Genomic DNA, 20,117 nt, shown 5'->3' on the forward strand with positions numbered 1-20,117 from the left:
ATTGTCTCTCTCTCCCACCCAATGGCAGCAATCGCAAATTCGAAACAAAGAGAAGATAGCTGGCGACGAACATTAGCGGCAGCAATGAAGAGCATCGGCTATGGTGGCGACAAGGAGCATTAGAAGTGACATTTTCTTCATGCAGAGCGATCATAAGTTTTTTTTGTGATTTTGTAAATTTTATTTATTTATTTTTATATTGAACAATTGTTATTTTGTATTTGATTATTAATTTATATATTTAATTATTTATTTTGTATATGTATAAAAATTATAAAAAATATAAAATAAAAATTTATTAAAATAAATAAATGAAATAGGAAAGGTAGTAGAAGCACCTTTGGAGGGAAATTAAAAATATAGAATAAATTATTTATAATATATAATAAATAGTGAGATATGGAGATGACCCAAAGAGAAGGTTACGAATAAAAACATCCCATCATTCTTAAAATAAATTCTATGCATGAATGTCCTTTGATTTGACAATCAAAACATTTAATTTTTCGTAAATCAATAACAAATCATTTCATTATAATTGTGCTCGACACAAAGAGTACGAATGTGTTTACAACACGAAAGTATATTATATACATGACATCTTTTACGTTATATAAAATGATCATATTATTTGTATACTCAATCTCACACTTTGAGTTATACTCAAAATTACAAAATAATTTCATAAAAATTATAAATTTATTCCTCTTGCCCTCGACTTGATTGCCTCTCACTACTTTGTGTCTCTCTTTTATTCTTTTTTCACTCATAAGGATAGGAAAAGTAAATTTATAATTTTTATTATTTGTGCACCTGTATAATCGAAGGTGTGAGAAGCATTTTCCTATATAAACTATCGGTATCCTCAAGTATCAATGAGACTTCCACGTGTCATCATCCCAGAATCTGAAGGTGGCTGTAGACGTTGTACTACCTACACTTTGGGAAAATTTCAAATTTTTTTACCGTTACAACATGGTAGAGGCGAACCATAGGACTGTTTCTCCTCGAATGAAAATTCTCTCACAAGACCCCACCGTTAAAACCCTTCAAAATATTCTCTAGTGATTCGATTTGAAGTAAAACAATGGGAGATTCGAGAAGCAGCTACGAATGCATCAGAAATGCAAGAATTCTGGAGAACCAGGTCTGTGTGTGTGTGTGTGTGTGTAATTTTGTGTTTAAAACCTTAAATTACTTTTTAATGTGAAGAACAGGCTCGATTGGCCGCACTGGGACTGCAAAAGACGATCTCAGAGCTCCGGCGCATTGCTTCACCGGCAAAATCAGTGAAGACCCATGTCCAGAAATTCCAAAAAGTCGACTATAGCTCCATTCCCCCGCGCCGCTCTCCGAGGTTGAACCGTTCAAGCCTGTTGCCGACAACGCCATCGTTCGATCAGCGCATTCCCCTCCGGCGATCCAGTCAGTTAAGAGGGACATTAAGTGAACCGCCAATATCAACACGTCGAAGTACCTATTCAGTTTTCTTATCGTTTCTTAACAAATCCAGTTGATTTGGAGATATACTACATTATGTTCGACTTATTTCCCAAGACAAGATGAATATCTGCTTCTATTCATTTATGGTTTAAGGGAAAAGGCGGAGTGAAGACGTTACGCCCAGTAAAGGGGAAAAGAAGAAGCCTAAGCCGTTGCCGGAGCTGTCGCCGGAGGTTGTGGGTCGCCGTTGCGCCAGCAAAAGCAGGGGCACCATCTACCACTCTGTTTTTGGAATTTGCTGCCACTTTTGCAGGTTCGCTCTCAAGATTTTCCCACTGTTCAAATAAACAGGAGACTCAAAACAATAAATCTATATTGCTTTAGCTGAAAACGGCAGACGATTCGTGCAGGTGATAAGCGTATAACATAATCAAGAGTTGAACTTAATTACTTGAAGTATCCTAATCTTAACACCCACAATTATCAACTTATGAGTCTTTCTAGTTATTGTCACTCTCATTATGCTCAATATCTTCAGACTTCAGTGGTCCAAGAGAAAACTAACTGTTCATTTCTTGATCAGTATTTGTTTTTGTTATGCCTGCTAAAATAAAGGAAAATAAATGCCACGTGGCAACCCAGGAGCTGCCACCTGGCTGCTTCATGCAGCCAGGAGGCAGCCACTATGGCCGCTTCCCTCCCCCACGCTGCCAGCGGCAGCGTGGCCAAAGCTGGGGAGCTCCCCCCCACCCCCGAGAGACTCTCTCGGGGGTATTCCATTGGGAAAAGGAGGGGGCACCTCCCCCTCCCCCCACACTGCCACGCTGCCGCGTGGCCAAAGAAGGGGGCATTCCCCCCTTGATACGCAGCAGCGTGGCTGCAGAAGGGGGGCTCCACCCCCCACCCCCGAGAGACTCTCTCGGGGTATTCTCACGCCCCCGAGAGACCTCTTTCCGGGGTACTTCATACTCCCGAGAGAGGTCACTCGGGGGTGCCTAATATGCGCCTTTGCGTGCGCACTCGTGGATGCTTCCGTGAGCGCTCGACCATGCACCCTCACGTCAACAACCTCGTAAGACTTGGTCAAAACTGCCTCCGAGATACTCGCCAAGAAAATCGGGTCATTCGACATATGGATGCCCCTCTCATTGCTATAAACAGGGGTCTTTTCCTCTCATTTGAGAGGCAATCTCTCACTCTCGTACTTACATTTTTACCTTCAAACATTTTACTTCTATGAAGGTCTGACTTAGGCATCGGAGAGTCCACGCGGGGATTCTCACTCACACCCCTAATCGATTTTCTTTCCAGCAGGTCATCCATTGCTTTCAACCTAGCCAAGGGGCTCATCCATCGCTGCCGTGACCCCCGAGAGGCTCATCCATCGCTATCGTGACCCCCCCCAGGAGATTCATCCATCGCTGTCGTGACCCCCTAGGAGACTCATCCATCGCTGTCACTCCACTCCGGAAGACTCACCCATCTCTCCCGATAATTACTCATCGTTTGGACAATCCACACGTTACTCGTACCCTCGAAGGAGTCATCCCCTGAGTGAGTCATCCTTTGCTCAGATACACCCCATAGGAGTCATCCATCATTCGGATCAGCCATACTAGGGTCATCCATCAGTAATTTCCCCTTTTACAAATTTATTATTGTAACCGTGTAACAACAGTTTTTATAATGAATTTAAGTTTGTGATTTGTGAATTCATTCAAGTTATGTTTGAAATTTCCTGGTTATCATGAGTGATCTTAGTGTTGGTCTGCATCATGCAAATTCAGGCAAAAGACATTGTGTGGTGAAGTAGATTGCAAGCGGTGTGGTAATTTTGATGTGGATGAACCCTGCATAGGTCAGTGTTACACTGGAAATTCCTGTCTAAATTCCAAAAAACTCAAGTAGTTTTAACATTTGCAAATATTTCATGAACAGGCAAGACAGACTGTTCATCATGTCACTCCAGCTATGGTGTTCTCTGCCGTGGTTGTCTCAAGATTAGATATGGAGAAGGTAAGCCGTAATTTCCCAGTTTCTCACTTTTAACTAGAAAGATGTAATTGGAGCTGAAAATGCTAGCATCTACTGCAAATGAGATAATAGTTTAGTTTCATGATTCGAGTCAATTGAATTTGGGCCATGATTTATTGTTTCTATTGGAATCATCATTACACATGCGTACAATAACAACAACAACAACAACTTGGCAAGCATTAATACAACCATATAACCATATGGGGTCGGCTACATGGATGTCAATTGTTGTACGTAGCTTTAGAAAGAAACGACTAAGAACACACTTTCCCTTTACATGAGTCTATGCCAGAAATGGAGGAGGTGAGAAGAAATAAGCAATGGATGTGCCCTCACTGCATAGAGGATAAAGGAATTAATCCACACTGGATATGTAACAGGTACACTAGTCACTGTTCCAATTGATTTTCCCATACCCCTTTCATGTTCAAAAAATATATGATATCCTCAAATATCCTGTTCATGCACTCTTTTTGTCAATAGTTCGTTGTGCTTAAGGAAGAGAAAGATGGGTGCAACTGGGATTGCCATATTCCGAGGTTTGCATGCACTTCATAAGATTGTTAAATTGCAATTCATTCAGAATCAAACCTTGTAGCATGCAAAGTGTTTAATTCTTTTGGATGGTTTGATCTGTAGCTAGGGAGATGGGATACAAATCAGTGGCGCACATGCTAATGGATGAGCTCCGGCGAGCAAAGCACAGATGATGAGTTTTGCAAAATTTTGGACGCAACTGTGAGCAAGTAAACTGTAAAACTAACTACATAAGATGCAGATGCAGTCTCGGGGATAAATAACATAAATGATCACTCAACTTTGTATTAAGATATAAAAAAATTATTAAATTTTAATTTGCAACTAAAATGTCACTGAACTTAAATTTAGTATGCAATTCTATAAGTATTGTCAGTTGTCATTAAAAGAGACTAATGAGATATTGATGTGACTAATAACATAGATGGTTAAACAACACGAATGATCATTAAACTTTGCATAAAAATACAAAAAATGTCACTTAACTTTGTATTAAATTATAAAAATATCAATATTTCATTAATGGTAATTGACGATAATTATAAAATTATATATTAAATTAAAATTTAATAATCTTTTGATTACAAATTAAAGTATTAAAGTTTACTAAACTTTTTATGTCTTAGTGTAAAGTCGGTAATCGTGCATGCTATTTAACCTAAGTCTTTGTTCCAATCTCTCTATCTGGTTTGGTGTTCAAAACTTCAAATTTGTATTTTAATAGAAGTAACCAAAAGCTTTCTTTATATGGCAATTTGCTAATCGGAAGTGACTACTGGAATTGAAGATCCCTGTGATCACACTCATACAGATCGACTCAAATTTGGTTTGGTACTTTTCTGAGATCGATCTGATTTTGTGTCTGCTCGGATCAGTTTCAATATCCATTCGAAATTTAATTTATCGACTGTGGTTTTGAAGTTCAAAATTTTGGTTTTGCGACAACATTTGGCAAAACTTATATTTTTATATTTTTTTAATGTGATTATTCAAATTTTTTATTATTTTGATTACAATCTTATACTTGTATTTTTCAAGTCAATTTAACTCTTATATTTTAACATATTTTTTGTGTGACAGCTTAAATTTTTTATTATTTTGATTACACCTTTAAACCTTGAAAGATGATTTTCCTACCCGTTACGAGTACCACTTTGATTGGTAAATTCAATAGTTTTCAACATTTTTAATAGAATCATTTGCATTTCTTTCCGGTTGGTATTTTTCTAGATAAAATTATAATTGTCATTAATCATAATTAAGGTTTGAATTATGTTTATGCAAACTTGACCTAAATTACTAGATTTATCAAATCTATTTATAATTATGTTAGAGTTAGAATGAGGTTGGTCAAATTATAATTAGTCTTAACCTCAATTCCACAAAATAGTTGGAGTAAATAAGACAAAATTTTATATTTTAAGTTGTAGGATTTAATTTCACTTGTTTTTTATTATAATGTAAAAAAAAAAAAAAGTGTTTATGCTTTGGAAAATAAAAATATATATTTTTTATCCTAAATTTTTGAAAACATGAATTTATTTAATCTTGAAGCCTTTAATTTAAAAATATTTTACGTTTAGCCAAGTTCTATGCGAATATCTTTTTGGTCAACGTTAAATTCTAAATGCTTCTCATAAGAGTTATGATGCACGGAAATATCTTGGAAGTACTGTTTTAATATTTTTAGGATATTTCTTATATTGAAACATCAAGAGACATCAAAAAAAATATTTCTAAGTCATTTTTGTAATTTAAAAAAAAAATTAGACTGTTTCGTAATATTAAAAAAATATTAAAAATCCTTTCCAAGCATTTTTGTCTATGAAGAGGTTAGAAATTTTCGTATCTCTAATACATTACGAAATTTTTGTTTATTTTCGAATTTATATTTTTGGCCACGAAATTTATATTTTTTGACTGTATACTCCTAGCATTATTCTACTGTAATTGACTGATTTGGTCCGTTAACAGACATCACAAGAGAGAGAAGCGTAAACAAGAGCTCGCTCTCTCTCTCTCTCTCTCGGTGCGGCGGCAATGCCAATTATCCAAACTCAGAGCTATGGCAACTGGAAGGCTTCAATCTCCGCCTACAATCCTCCTCGGCTCTCTAGTTCCGCTGCTCATCGCCTCAAATCCGTACCACTCCTAACTCTCGACAAGACCGTGTTGCGCCCGGGCTCCACCGCGGACTCGACCTACCTTCGCCTAAATTACCGCCGCGTAAGCCGCCGTTGCAAACCTTCTGTAGCAATCAGAGCGGCAGCAAGAGGTTCCGATTACTATTCTACCCTCAATGTCGGTAGAAGTGCGAGCTTGCAGGAGATCAAGGCCTCCTATCGCAAACTTGCTCGCAAGGTCCCCCATTCCCCCCTCCGTTGCCCTCATATCTGCGTATCTATTTTGTGTATATATATTTATATTTCATTTCGGACTGCATAAATTGAAATATGTTCACATATCATGTTGTAGAATCTGTTCCCTAAAAGATGTGGCGTTCGTTATTTATTATTTGTGATGTTTGTTGTTTTAAATTGGACCATTTGGAAACTTGGAAATATGTTATGTACTGGATAACATGCATCCTTCAATGTATACCAGCATGTGCATATTATTGTTCCGCAAGTATAGCATACTCGAAGAATTCAGTGTGTAAGGAACCTTCCCTCAATGAGTTTCTTCTTGTGGTAGTTGTTTGTTGGACGTTCAAGAAGGAATGAGAAGGAAATAAATTTAAAAATGGTTTCTGATCGATGATGTTGCTGTAGATACACTAGCATTTTTTCTTTTTACCTTTCCATTTTTAGGCAATATGGTTTGTGTTTTTGCTATTAAAAGGTGGTTCAAGCAAAATTTGCAAAGCTTTTAAAGAGGAATCTGTGAAGTTTGATCTGCTGTGGAGTCGTGCTTATCTAGTAGCTATAACTGGGGACAAATGGTTCCATTGCATTCAGGATTATGTACATATGATGAGAGAAGTTTTATGCTACACTGGAATGTTGGTGTTCTTTGATCCAAAAACAAGTAGCTTTGAAGGTTTAAGGGAATAAGACTTCTGTCATCTAGTAGAATAAGATGTATATTTAGTTGTAACTATTCAATTGAAAAATCATTAGTGCACATGGATTATTTGAAAGTGTAGATTTAGAGTTAGTTTAATGGCTTTCTCTTGAATGTAACCAGATTAAAATTATCAAAGATGACATGTGTTTGTTTGGTTTTCACGACAACTAACCAGCTTGCATGCTAACACTCTTTGATTTTAACATCCAGATCATCTCACTGAAATGTGCAGATATCTTATTTGCTTTGTTTACACTTTATGAACTTCAGTATGAGGATAAAATCTAAGCTGTGGCATTTTTTCTCCTTGATTGGCTACATATTCAGTTTTTGCAAGCTTCAAAGTGTAGATCTATCTGTCTATTTTAATAAACTTTACAGGGTAAACTGTGTTAAAATGTGGTTAATACACTGGTGTCCTGCCAGCGTGACGCTGTTAACTCCTAAATGTAGGCTTTTCTGTTAGGCAACAGAGGTTTACTCATGGAACCTTGTACATTTCTTGAGCTGAAATCTTCCATTCCAACAGTGCTATTAGTTAATGTCTTGTTTGGCTAATAATTGGATGTGCTTGTTGTTTGTTAAGATACAGAAAAAAAGAAACTGACGGTGAATATAACAACTTCCTAGACAATGTAAAACTGGTGCAGGCTTTTTTAGTTCAGCACAAACAAACAAAGATGGACACAAGCCTGTGCTTGTGTGCTTATTGTAGCTATGCTGAGATAACTAAATGTTGTTTTTTGTTATACTGGAAAAGTAAGATTTGGAAAAGTAAGATTATTGAGATCTCCATGTTAAACTAAAGATACTTGGTTTTTCTTTCCTTTTTATGTTCATCCTGATCCAAATATAGTAATTTATTGTATTTTTTATTCAATCATTTTTTTTGGGGGCATATTATCTGGTTCCTTTTTGCAATAGTATTATTGTGATAACCTGAACAGTGTAACCTTTAGTTGGTTCTCATATAATTCTTAAAGATTCTGTTCCTCCACAATGTTGCACTTCATTTTCAGCAATTCCATGAATTGCATTTATTGGTATAAAATTTTATATGTTGATTTTTGAGCACATACTGCTGAACATCCTTGGTGTGTAACAGTATCATCCAGATGTGAACAAGGGCCCTGATGCTGAAGACAAATTCAAAGAGATAAGTGCTGCATATGAGGTAACCCTATCTCGTATTCCATTCTCTTCCCCAAATCCATGCACAGAGTGAAAATTATTAACCCCCACAATCCTTTACTTAGTCCTTCCAGAAGTTGTTGGATTCACCAGTACCGCAGCCCAGGAAAGATCCTTTTGTGCAATATATTCCCTAGAACTCACTGTTCATGTTTTATTGAGAGTACTTCTCATTCCATCTGGTGATATAAATTGCTTTGATCTGGGCTAATCTTTTCAGACGTTTATATGACCACATTAAGGCTGATTTTGAGAGAACACAGCACTTAATGTTTAATGGTTGTTTTTCCTTTCTTTCTTGTGGTATAATAAAGCATCTGTGTAGGTCCTATCAGATGATGAGAAAAGATCTTTATATGATCGCTTTGGTGAGGCAGGTTTGCGTGGTGAATATGAAGGGTCAGATGCTAGTTCGCCTGGGGTAAGATGCAGGTTATGTTATGTCAAAATGATAATCCCGCTTTCCGCTTTCTCTTTATTAAAATTATCTAATGCTTCTAGGTGGACGCTTTTGAAGTCTTTGATGCATTTTTTGGTGGGTCAAATGGGCTTTTTGGAGGACAGGATGAACCAGAATTCATTAACTTCAATTTGAGAAACAAGGGTGTCCAAGATCTGGACATTCGGTAATCATCTATGTCCAATATCTTGCATTGAAGCTTAAATAGATACTTATTTTGTTGTAGAGAGGTAATCGTAAAGTTTGTGAAAGTAGGTGAGTAACCTCTAAACCTGTTCTACAGACCGGGCATTTTGAACCACTACACTCTTTGTTAGCACAATTAATGGAGTTTAACACAATAAGGTGGGTGAATTGGCCGTGAAGGTTTTGACAAATATATATAAACTAAAATGAGGAACAAAAAATTAATGAGTACAGGGATAGAGAGTGCAAACACGATGATTTATAGTAGTTTGGTTTATTCCCAGCTCTGTCCACTCCTTTAGCTCCAACTAGAGATTTCAATCCACTATCTTGAAACTAAGATACAATCACTAGTTGATCTGGTACTTGCTCACCTACAACAGTTTTTCTATCCCTAAAACTCTCAAGAAAAAAAAAAAAAAAAAAAACCAGAGTTTTAATATCATGCTTTGTCATTCAAAGCTTTCAATTTGACCTAGAGAGCGGAAGACTATTTGTGAGGTTGCAAAGTTTGGAAATTACTTCATAATCACATCATGATATCTTAATTCTTGATTTGTGTTCCTAATTTCTGGCATCAGCTAGTCTTGAAATCTGAATCCATTTGTCTCAGCTTGTGATTGGTTTTCTTCTTTATAAGATTTGTTGCTTTACACTCTTGTTGCAGATATGACCTGTATTTGAGCTTTGAAGAATCCATTTTTGGGGTAGAGAAGGATATTGAAGTTTCTTTTTTCAAGACTTGTGATAATTGCAGTGGCACTGGTGCCAAATCTAGCAGTTGCATAAAGTTGTGCAATGAGTGTGGAGGTAGAGGAGGGGTGACTAAAACTCAGAAAACACCTTTTGGAATTATGTCTCAGGTATCTATATGATACTTAAGATGACCAGTAATAGCATAACAATTGTCTGCATCATTTGTCCTTTTTCTTGCTCTTATTCTCCAGGTTGGTTTTACATAATATTTTTTTGGGAATGGTTTTACATATTTTCCGTTACTACTTCTGGAAGCACTGAACTATTGTTTATTATGCTATCCTGAGGGCAAGCCTTAGTAGCAACTATAAGTTTTCTCTTTTGTAGATAAAGGTCATGGTTTTGAGTTGTGGAAACTCTCTTTACAAAAATCAAGGTTAAGGTTGCATACAAAAACGACCCTCCATGCAAAGCAGGGAGTCAAAAAATTTCAGAAAATACATTAAACTATCAATTAAAAACATCAATGTTGTGATGTATGTGTATGCGCGATGGAATTATTGAGAAAATTTCAGAAAATACATCAATCTTTACTGATAATACTCTGTATGGTTAAAATACTCTGTATGGTTTAACGGAAGAGGATGTGAATCTGGTTCCACACTGATAGGTTAAGCCTCCTGAGCCATCAATCTTTACTAAAAATACTCTCTATGCATTCTTTCTCTTGAATAAGCCACATTTCTCTGCTTCTACAAAATTATATTACCACAGGTTATATCTAATTTAAAAGCTATCAATTTATATCTAATTTCCAATTTCCATTTTTCAATAAATAATACCTGTTATTACTCCCAAGGTTTTTATTGACCCAATATTTTAGAATTCACGTGGGGAGATAGTGTCATGACATCTGTTATTATCTGCTAGTTATTATTTCAAGATTCATTTCCTGTTTATGACATATCTTTTATAGATGATATTTCATGCTTTCTAGGTATCTATTTGCTTGAAGTGTGGTGGTGATGGGAGGTTAATAACTGATCATTGCCGAAGATGTGGTGGCAATGGTAAAGTCAAATCAAAGCGAAGTATTAAAGTGGTCATTCCACCTGGCGTTACTGATGGAGCCGCAATGCAAATTCAAGGAGAAGGAAGCTTTGATAAGAGAAGGTCTGAAATTAAAATTTAAATAGAGGGTTTTCTATCATCATTATTATAACCTTTTCACTTGTATGATGTAACTGAATCATTAAACTCGTGTATGGCTTCAAAATCAATGTAATTTGGCCATTTTTTCTGTTTGGGGATGTATTTTAGTGCAGTGACTCCACAATTTCATTGTATGAAGCACTCTAGGGAAAGAAAAAAAATAAGTGAGATAAAGTTTAATGATGAATTAGTAATTGATTATGGGTTTTAACTTCCATCCAGGGATAGTTATATTTGGATAATCTTCTGAACATAGACCATATAGTTAATAGTTGCTGGTAGATGTCTTGCTGCTTATTAGAACTGTGATGTTGCTTTGGAGACCAGAAGACTTAACCACAACTTACTGGCTAGTTATGGGTCTAATACAAAGTGCTTTGGTGCTTCATATATCTAATCTTAAATGCTGTTCTTCATTATGTTACTGAAACACCTGTGCTCGTGCAGCCTTTTAGGTGTACCCTGTTTGTAACTTTGTATGCCTATAGTTGAACATCTCTTCTCCCCATTCCCATGACTCTTTGAATTCTTAAGCTGGTTTTTTTTTGTTATTTGTTCTTTTTTTTTTTTTTTGGTGCTTTCCTGTCATCAAATGTTTATTTTGATATTTTTTAGCATCTCCTCAGTTTTTTGCTGAGTTAGGGATAGTGGATTGCGTACAAATCATGGAAATGGAAACCATGCTGGTGCACTGCTGATAATTTTTATTTCTTTCTTGACATGTCCTTTTTTTTTTTTTTTTCCATTGTATTTCTCTTGTTTTATGTTGCAATCTCAAAGCAAGTGGATGCTGGAATTATGGATGCAGGGCCTTAGCTGGTGATCTCTATTTAGTCCTCCATGTAGCTGAAAAACTTGGTATCTGGAGAGATGGTCTCAATCTTTATTCAAAAGTAAATATTGATTATACAGAGGCAATACTTGGGGCTGTTATTGAGGTAACGACTTTTCTCAGACATGCAACCAAGTTTTAGGCCATTTTGGCATTCTTGTTGTCAAGGTTAAGATAATAGCATTTCAGAAATGTTTTCTGTTGGGTGTCAAGGTTTGATGTTGAAGCATGAACTTTGTCTCTCATTGTGTGCACCACTTGGCAATGTTTTTTATATCCGCTCTTAGCATGATGAATTATCTGGGTTTTATATGTGTTAGTTCCTATTTATAATAATATGAAGTATTGAGTTTAGTCATTGATTTATCTGACCAATTTATATGGGTGTCCATTGTCCAATTAGTAAATGTATGGGGTCTACTTAGGTGGACAATTTAAATTATAGCTGATGATGATGAAACACTTGAATGCATTCCTAATCTTTGGACCAACTTTTCCACTGTTAACAGGTAATATTCTGCTAAATAATGCTTCTGATAGGATTCTAAGGAAAGCATAGCATAAAGAGAGAGGAGGGACTTAAATAATGCTGCTAAAATGGCAAGTCTAAGAAACAACTGTTTGAGGATGAATGCACTAAGCCACACATATAATTTTCTAGACAGTACTTTCTGTGATATCAGTTAAATTGAGTACATCCTAAGAACATCCTGATGAGGATGGTTTTCTCCTAATAATTGATGAGGAAATATCCATGTTGAGTTAGTCTTAGGAAATGCTGACTGGTTAAGGGCTGATAAATTACTTGGTGTTGATATTTCTACATGCAGAAATATTATTTTGTTTCATTCTGCTTTAAATTAATTATTCCCAATCATTTTTCAACTGATTTAATCGGTCAAATAATCCTAGGCCATTTTTAACTGAAATCTCATCACTTTCCAATTTTCTGGCTTCATGTCTTTTATAAGGGCAAGCAGTTTATGAATCATGAGTGATCATGATATGTTTAAAGGAGGCGTGGCTAGTAACTTCAGGAAGCTACTTGTTTGACAATAAAAATTACTCTTAACTTTAGGTGGAAACTGTCAAGGGATTGAGAAACCTTCAGATTCCTCCTGGAATTCAACCTGGAGAAACAGTAAAAATGCTAGAGATGGGAATTCCAGATGTTAACAAGCCTTCTAGGCAAGGAGATCATCACTTTATCGTGAGTGTCCAGATCCCAAAACATATCAGGTTTGGCACTTCTATAATTTCATGTGTCTCTGAAATTTACTATGGTAGACTTTTTGAGATGTCATGCTTTTCTTAGCTCAGCAATTCTTCATCTAACCTTTCCAGTGATGCTTTCTATTGGCATCTCTGATGATGTCTAACTTGTAGAATGTTAGAACTCCCCTTGCATGAAGATCCATGTATTTCTGACTGTTGGTTGTCAGCCCAAGAATGTAATGCATCAAACATTTGGAGAATCTACTATATTTTGTGATAGAAGCTAATGTGGTTTTATTATCCTGACTCCTGTCACAAGTCTGACATTTTGCATAGTGCAGTGGTCAATATTTTTGTTTCACATTTAATTTGGATAAAAAGCACATATACTTTGGACTACAGTGTAAAATTAATGGTCGAATGAATTTAGAAAAAAAGACAAAAAGAAATATGTAATAACTGTCACAATCTTTTTAGAGAAACATGTAGTTCCCTTTAGTTTTAATTATTTATGGATCAAATTGGGGTGTGAAATGCTCCACGTCCGTTAAATTTAACAAATCCATCCATACTCCAAAAAAACCTAAACCACAAGAGGGCATTTCTAGTGCATTAGGCTCCTTGTTTTGTGACGGTTAGAAGAGAGTTGTTTTTGCACGCAGCCTTACCCTTACTTTGCAAAGAGGGCATTAATATATTAATTATATATAATATATTAAATAGCATTTGAAATGTATATTAATGTCATATATTAATAAATACATTTTATGCATAATTGCATTAATTTCAAAATGGTCATTTAACATTTGAAATTTATTTATTGAAGAATGTATGTAAATATTAAATACATATGAATATCTCAAAATTCAAACATGATCAAATAGCATTTGAAATTTCAATTATAAATATATAAAATGTATTTAACTATTTAACAATAAATTAAAAAATAATAAGTGACCGTGCCAGGCCACCCCTCTGGGTGGGGGGTAGGCTCGGAAAATTGACATCTCTGTCAGAAAGTGTCACTGAATAATATATGATAAGTATCATAACTTGTTCTTATGGATAGTATCTTTGCGTAGTATGTGGTTCAAGTTTTATGTCATTATTTGGACGACTTTTCTGACTGTAATTGCTTCACGGTGATGTCAGTAAAGAGGAACGTGGACTAATTGAAAAGTTGTCTTCACTCAGGGCATCACGCAATCACCATTCAGGTCTGTCTATGGGTGTTCTTTCCTGTTCAGTTAAAACATTCCTGTTTGAGAAATTTGGTTAAGAAGGAATCTTTGATTATTTGAAGGTACTCTTTTGTTGTTGATTTCCTCCATTTATTTTCTTTCCCTTTTTTCTACTTTGCCAGTGACACAGGAAGGTGACTTTGACAATGAAAAACTAAAACACACTTCAAGCCGTGGGAGCAAACATGTTCCATCTTTCTGGAACTCGGTCAAGGACTTTTTGAGGTATGTCATGTTGGATGTGTTGTTTGTTTCCAGACATATCCCCCGCTTTATTGAGAAAAAAAATCCATGCCTCTTCCTTATTTTCTTATGTTGACTGGCATCCTATGTTCGTGATAAGTTTCTTTGCAAATTAGGCTTGCAGTGATTGATAGAAAAGGCCATGCGTATATTGAAATTGAGCAGAATCTGAAGTCTAACCTTGTTGAAAGTCGCATAGTATTCATTGAACTTAGTAACCGTATTGTGGCTATCTAGTGCTAAAAAATGTGAAGTGAGAAGTGCTTCCCCAAAGGTCTGAATGGTATAAATGAGTCCAAGCACAACCAGAGTCATTCCTGTTTGGTGTTACAATCTCACAGGAATTATGTATCCTGAAATGTGAATGTTGAATTTTTAAACCTTTTACAAGTTCAGTTAGTAATGGAGGATCAGTTATTAACTGCACAACCTACTAAACAGTGTTGTGGTGTGACCAGGATTCTTGAAATTAAAGGCTCTCCTCTTTTGGAAATGCCACATTTTGCATTAATGTTACACCAAACAAGCACACCTATCAGCTTTATTATCGGGCAGAGTTAGTTGGCATGTCTGATGGCGGTTAGACTTTAACCTATCTCCATCTTTGAATTCTAGGGCTTTATTATCCCACTAATGCAAAGCTTAGACAGTTATAATGTGTTTACAAAAATGTTATTGCTAAGTAGTTCCTTGATGTTATTTTAGTCAACTTGTTCCACCAAATGTGTTCCTGCAACTCCCAATTTCTTCCCAAATGATTAACATCCAAATTTGTTCATTTCTACTTGAACTTATCCTCCATTGTAGAAGGGAGATGGCATTAATATTTTCTTAAAATAATAAAACGTAAGTGGATTGAAAATTAGAAAAGGAATTGAGAAGAGATACAAGGATATATGTTATTCAGGTATTTGGCCTACATCCATGGGAAGAAGATAATAACTCTCTTTTGTTTAGCCTAGCTCAACTCAATATAGAGACAAACAAATGAATAAAGCTCTAGAATATATGGTTTCTGTTTATCTTTTAGTTTAATTTAAAACAGTATACAATTTATTTTATTTCTATTGAGATGGTATGTTCCTCTATCCACCAATTGTCTCTATTTATTCATTCCTTTGCTGTATCATTTAGGGGGAACGCAGGTTTCTCCATGATTTGTTTTTTTGTCATGTGAGATCACTTGCTGGGAGTAAACAAAAGTTAAAGTTCGCTGAACGTCTGCATAAGAAAGGAAATCAATTCCACATTAATGTTTTAATCCCCTCGGGCTCAGCTTAGCATTATGCTACCAGCCTTGTGTTAAGAGTATTCATATAAAGAATTAGAATCATATGGTCACAAAGCTGCAGTTTGAATCACATGTAGAAAGTCAAACTTGTGCTTATGTTATGGGCAATGGACTACCAGCAACAAATAAAATTATTTACAAGCCAAATGCACCTCGGCTCACTCAGTTATGAATGGTGAATGAGGTTAGTGCTTAGGAGGAAGAAGAATCTATTTGTGAAAGAATTTGAGTGAAGGTTGGGTACATCTTGATTCAACAAAGCCTGCAAAGAAGGCTAGTGATTCAAGATACAAATTATAGGTGATGACTAGTGATTCAAGATAAAAATTATAGGTGATGAAAAAATGCTTATGGTCCAGGTTAATCCAGGCATACGCTCATTGCACAGTTGTTTTGTACATTCCCCCAACACACACATACACAATCTCCAAATCTAACCTTAAACAATATGTTTCATTGGTTGTATCATCTACTGTATGAATATCAAAATCCATAACAAACACCAGATGAATATTGCACTGTGATAGGGCAGTTCATGGAGATATGATTTAAGATGTCTGATTATTTGTATTGATATAGTTCTGAATTAGAAATCAAAAGTCTAATCATTGTTAAATGCTCGTTGAAAACGCAACCTGCCTGCCTTTGATGTCTAAAATTGTCAGTATCATAGTTTTGTTACTCTGAATATAATATGCTTCAGCCTCAGCTATATTTTGAGTCTCATCTAGATGATGTTCAATTTTCAGGCAAAAACAATCAGGGAAGGGATTCTCATCGGTTAGTACGGAGACAGCATTGTTGTGGGGTAGCCGGCCAAGTTCTGGTTACACAATCTCCATCTCTGTTGTTTTTATTTTGACATGTATCTTTACCTTGGCAAGAAAAGTTGGTTTCTGTACATTATTGCAAAGGAAACCACACAAAAAAGGTTGGCTTCATTCCAGTAGAACTACACAAGAATATCATTAATGGTTATTGTTGTATCTTCCCATCCATATTAGAAAATTGGGAGTTAATGTGTCTTTGGTCTTGCCTGCAGTTCTTCATTAATGATAGTTTGAAGATGATATATGCCTTCTGTAACTTCTGGGAATTTGGGATTTTCAAATTCATTCATCAATATTTGAAACTTGTATGACTTTGATGAAAGCTCCCTTAAATACTATTTATGTGGGCACTAAACGGTCTTAGTGATGTATCAAAAATTGACTTGCTTTGATAAGATAGGGATGCCACTACTAGGAAAACTTGTGAAAGAATTATGTTGATAATCCTTCCTGGCTTGTTGACAAGCTATGCCAGCACTGGGACAAAATCATTAATCCAACACCTTACCACAATGATCATGCAAAGGCGTTATGTTCATGCTCAAATCCATAGGATTTTTATGACCTTAATTGAGCTGCAGAGTTGGAGGAAGCCAGATTTGGCACGAAGCACTCTAAATCACACTCCAAAATTTAGATGGTCTACTCTCTCCATAGTTTTATTGCCAAGGTTTAAAGAGTATTAAGTAGGCCTTTCTAGAAGAACCAATTAATCAACTGTATGGATTCTCTAGGCTAAGTGATAAGAAGTGGACCAAAATAAAGGAGAACAATGGGCTAATAGGCGCCAAATTATGAACTGAAAGCATCTTTAATTAAAGCTCTATAATTTGATTTCACAGAATGAGACCATATTTAATGAAAGCTCTTTTCAGTTTGCTTCTATGCCTCTCACCTAACATAATGAATGTAGGGTTAGCAAGTCAACCGTCACCTAAACCATATGATATGAATGCAACCCAACCCAGACACATGGTGGCAAAAACCGAAAGCATTCAATGTTCAACCTTAATTTTTCCTCAATAAATGCTGGACGCTGTGCTTGCAATTGCCTACAAGAATTTCTTCTGTTCTTTTGTTAGGTGAAAGTTAATTGTTGACATGAGGGATATTTGATTACATATGAGATCTGGATATGGACTTGGGGTGGATAGCTACAACCCCCCTTAGTTAATGAAGAGCCAGGAGAACAATGAAAGTCTCTGGCAACTGGCAAGGCTTTTTAAAGTACAAGGTACGCAATGCATTCTCTATCAAAACTAGACCTTTTGCCCGGACGTTTTCATAGTTAATCAAGTTTTGACTTTTGATTCATCCTTAAAATCATATTTCCATTTTTTTTTTTTTTTTATCTATTCTTCCTTTTCTTTTCTTTTTTCCTTGGCAAAAATCGGCATATTAGTCGAAGGGTAATGGTTAGCATTACCCTTATATATTGTATGATGTTTCATTATCAATTTTTTTAACGTTCATTTTGTAGAAGGAGCCCAATATAATTATCAAAATATAGAAAGCACATTCTAACTATTGGGATAATTGAAGGTGTAAAAGTAAAAAAAATGATAATAAAAAGTAGGCTTGAAACGCGATGTTATTGTTTTAAAAAGTAAATTTCATAACACATAATAATAATAATAATAATAATATCAAAGACGACTACTCTTAAGGTACAATAGCCTCTTTTTGTACTACGAGTTACAAAGCAATAATAATACAAGATAACAAGAACAATAAAAGAAATAACATTCAACAAATGCTGATATAAAAGAGTATAAGAGGAAAAAAAAAGTAATGAAGTGAAGTAGTGACTGAGAGTGAAGGAGTTGCTCTATTTATAAAGGAAAAGTGAGCAATCTCAGTTATCTGTTGCACAAGACTAAGTCAATTTTGTGAGTCGAAAAAATAGGGCATAATTTCAACAACTGTCAAAAAATATTGTCAAACAATACTTCATGATTTGACACGTAGAGGAAGGCTATGCAAATGGAGAGAAATTATCTTTGACAAATTCAAAGAGAATAAAAAATAAAAGTTCAAACATATAGGTTGAAATCTGTGAAAGGTAAGTCTTGCAACTATATATATATATATATATAATGTAGTTAAATAATATAAATATCTTTTAAAATATTATTATTTTTTTATAACAATAACTTGGTAAAATTTCGTGAGTATTGAGTGTAGTATCTTCTTTCTTTTCTTTTTATTTAAAGTATTTGCTGAAATAATACACTTAGAGAAGGTGAATATTATTTTCTTAGTGTTAACTTGCAAGTAAGTTTCTTTTTGTCATTAAGTAACGCATCTAACACCAAACAGGTGAGAAAGAAAGAAGAAAAAGTAACAAGAAATTTACAAAAATACTATTTAGACACTTAGGTTGTGTTTGATTACATTACCTAGAATTTAATTCTAGGTAATATTAGTTAGAAAACAAAAACCATCTCATCCCCTTGGAAAATGAATTCCATGGAAAAAAGCTTTAAATGCTTGTACCTTACATATTTTTTCATAGAAAAATTAGGAGTGTTTGATTGTTTTCCATAGAAAATGTGTAATGATTACATATTTTCCATGGAAAATATATGCAATCAAACACACTCTTAGGTTGTGTTTGATTACATTACCTAGAATTTAATTCTAGGTAATATTAGTTAGAAAACAAAAACCATCTCATCTCCTTGGAAAATGAATTTCATGGAAAAAAGCTTTAAATGCTTGTACCTTACATATTTTTTCATAGAAAAATTAGGAGTGTTTGATTGTTTTCCATAGAAAATGTGTAATGATTACATATTTTCCATGGAAAATATATGCAATCAAACACACTCTTAGGTTGTGTTTGATTACATTACCTAGAATTTAATTCTAGGTAATATTAGTTAGAAAACAAAAACCATCTCATCCCCTTGGAAAATGAATTCCATGGAAAAAAACTTTAAATGCTTGTACCTTACATATTTTTCCATAGAAAAATTAGGAGTGTTTAATTGTTTTCCATAGAAAATGTGTAATGATTACATATTTTCCATGGAAAATATATGCAATCAAACACACTCTTAATTCTAATATTTTTATGATATTCATGTACTAATTGTATTATATGTCTGTATTGATGTGACATAAAATATAATAAATTAATATATAAATATTATTAAAAATATCATAATTAAGTGTTTTAAGTAACAATTTTAAAACAATTATGAACAAAACAAGAAGCAATAGAACAACATTGCATGGTAAGCTGTGGATTTCACATGGGAATTGGATGGTTAACAACAATGAAAAGTAATTTAATTGGGAAGGGGTCTAACCTTTCCGTAGAAGACTACTCCCACCTTGCTAACAACTTAGATTTTATCAATAAATACCCTATTATTTTCGTGTTTGGCAAGGAGGAAAATAAATGTTTCCAGAAGGGAATACGAGAAAATGCAACAACACTATATGTTTGTTAGGGTAGTGAGATCAAATAATATATTTAAGATTTCTTTTATGTGAGATTGATTCGTCACAAAATTTTTAAATTGGTATTAAATTATTACTTTTTTAGTTCTTTCCCATTTGATAATAATCTTGGGTTGATTTTAATATTTTTTCTAACGCTAAAAACTCTTGTGTAAAAATGTTAACCGAA

The 20,117-nt window shown here is 34.8% G+C and overlaps 2 protein-coding genes across 3 annotated transcripts; both read left to right on the forward strand.

Annotated features, from left to right (window-relative positions):
• Positions 1-831: 831 nt before the first annotated feature.
• LOC127795765 (uncharacterized) lies at positions 832-4,389 on the forward strand. The gene is made up of 8 exons (XM_052327641.1): positions 832-1,147; positions 1,218-1,473; positions 1,597-1,756; positions 3,231-3,301; positions 3,382-3,459; positions 3,773-3,860; positions 3,964-4,019; positions 4,120-4,389. The coding sequence occupies exons 1-8, from the start codon at positions 1,088-1,090 to the stop codon at positions 4,188-4,190; spliced, it is 840 nt and encodes a 279-aa protein (XP_052183601.1). The 5' UTR covers positions 832-1,087; the 3' UTR covers positions 4,191-4,389.
• LOC127795764 (uncharacterized) lies at positions 4,153-16,648 on the forward strand. Of its 2 annotated transcripts, XM_052327640.1 has the most exons (12): positions 4,155-4,218; positions 5,992-6,378; positions 8,189-8,257; positions 8,600-8,695; positions 8,776-8,900; positions 9,588-9,783; positions 10,614-10,789; positions 11,637-11,766; positions 12,739-12,899; positions 14,028-14,092; positions 14,239-14,341; positions 16,400-16,648. In XM_052327640.1, exons 2-12 carry the CDS (start codon positions 6,058-6,060, stop codon positions 16,620-16,622), a joined length of 1,665 nt encoding a protein of 554 aa, XP_052183600.1. In that variant the 5' UTR covers positions 4,155-4,218; positions 5,992-6,057; the 3' UTR covers positions 16,623-16,648. The 2 variants fall into 2 exon arrangements, 1 of the variants encoding a protein (XP_052183600.1); XR_008021856.1 differs by lacking the exon at positions 16,400-16,648 and having other exon boundaries at positions 4,153-4,218; positions 12,739-12,870; positions 14,239-14,308.
• The last annotated feature ends 3,469 nt before the right edge of the window (positions 16,649-20,117 follow it).

The sequence above is a fragment of the Diospyros lotus genome, chromosome 2, assembly GCF_014633365.1.
Source record: "Diospyros lotus cultivar Yz01 chromosome 2, ASM1463336v1, whole genome shotgun sequence".
Taxonomy (NCBI): domain Eukaryota; kingdom Viridiplantae; phylum Streptophyta; class Magnoliopsida; order Ericales; family Ebenaceae; genus Diospyros; species Diospyros lotus.

Excerpts from the sequence above, each read along its gene's own strand:
- LOC127795764 (XM_052327640.1), top strand. The coding sequence starts at position 6,058 with ATGCCAATTATCCAAACTCAGAGCTATGGCAACTGGAAGGCTTCAATC. Across the intron at positions 8,696-8,775 it reads CAGATGCTAGTTCGCCTGGG|GTGGACGCTTTTGAAGTCTT; the intron begins GTAAGATGCAGG and ends TAATGCTTCTAG. Across the intron at positions 9,784-10,613 it reads CTTTTGGAATTATGTCTCAG|GTATCTATTTGCTTGAAGTG; the intron begins GTATCTATATGA and ends CATGCTTTCTAG.
- LOC127795765 (XM_052327641.1), top strand. The coding sequence starts at position 1,088 with ATGGGAGATTCGAGAAGCAGCTACGAATGCATCAGAAATGCAAGAATT. Across the intron at positions 3,302-3,381 it reads TGTGGATGAACCCTGCATAG|GCAAGACAGACTGTTCATCA; the intron begins GTCAGTGTTACA and ends TTTCATGAACAG. Across the intron at positions 4,020-4,119 it reads TGGGATTGCCATATTCCGAG|CTAGGGAGATGGGATACAAA; the intron begins GTTTGCATGCAC and ends TTTGATCTGTAG.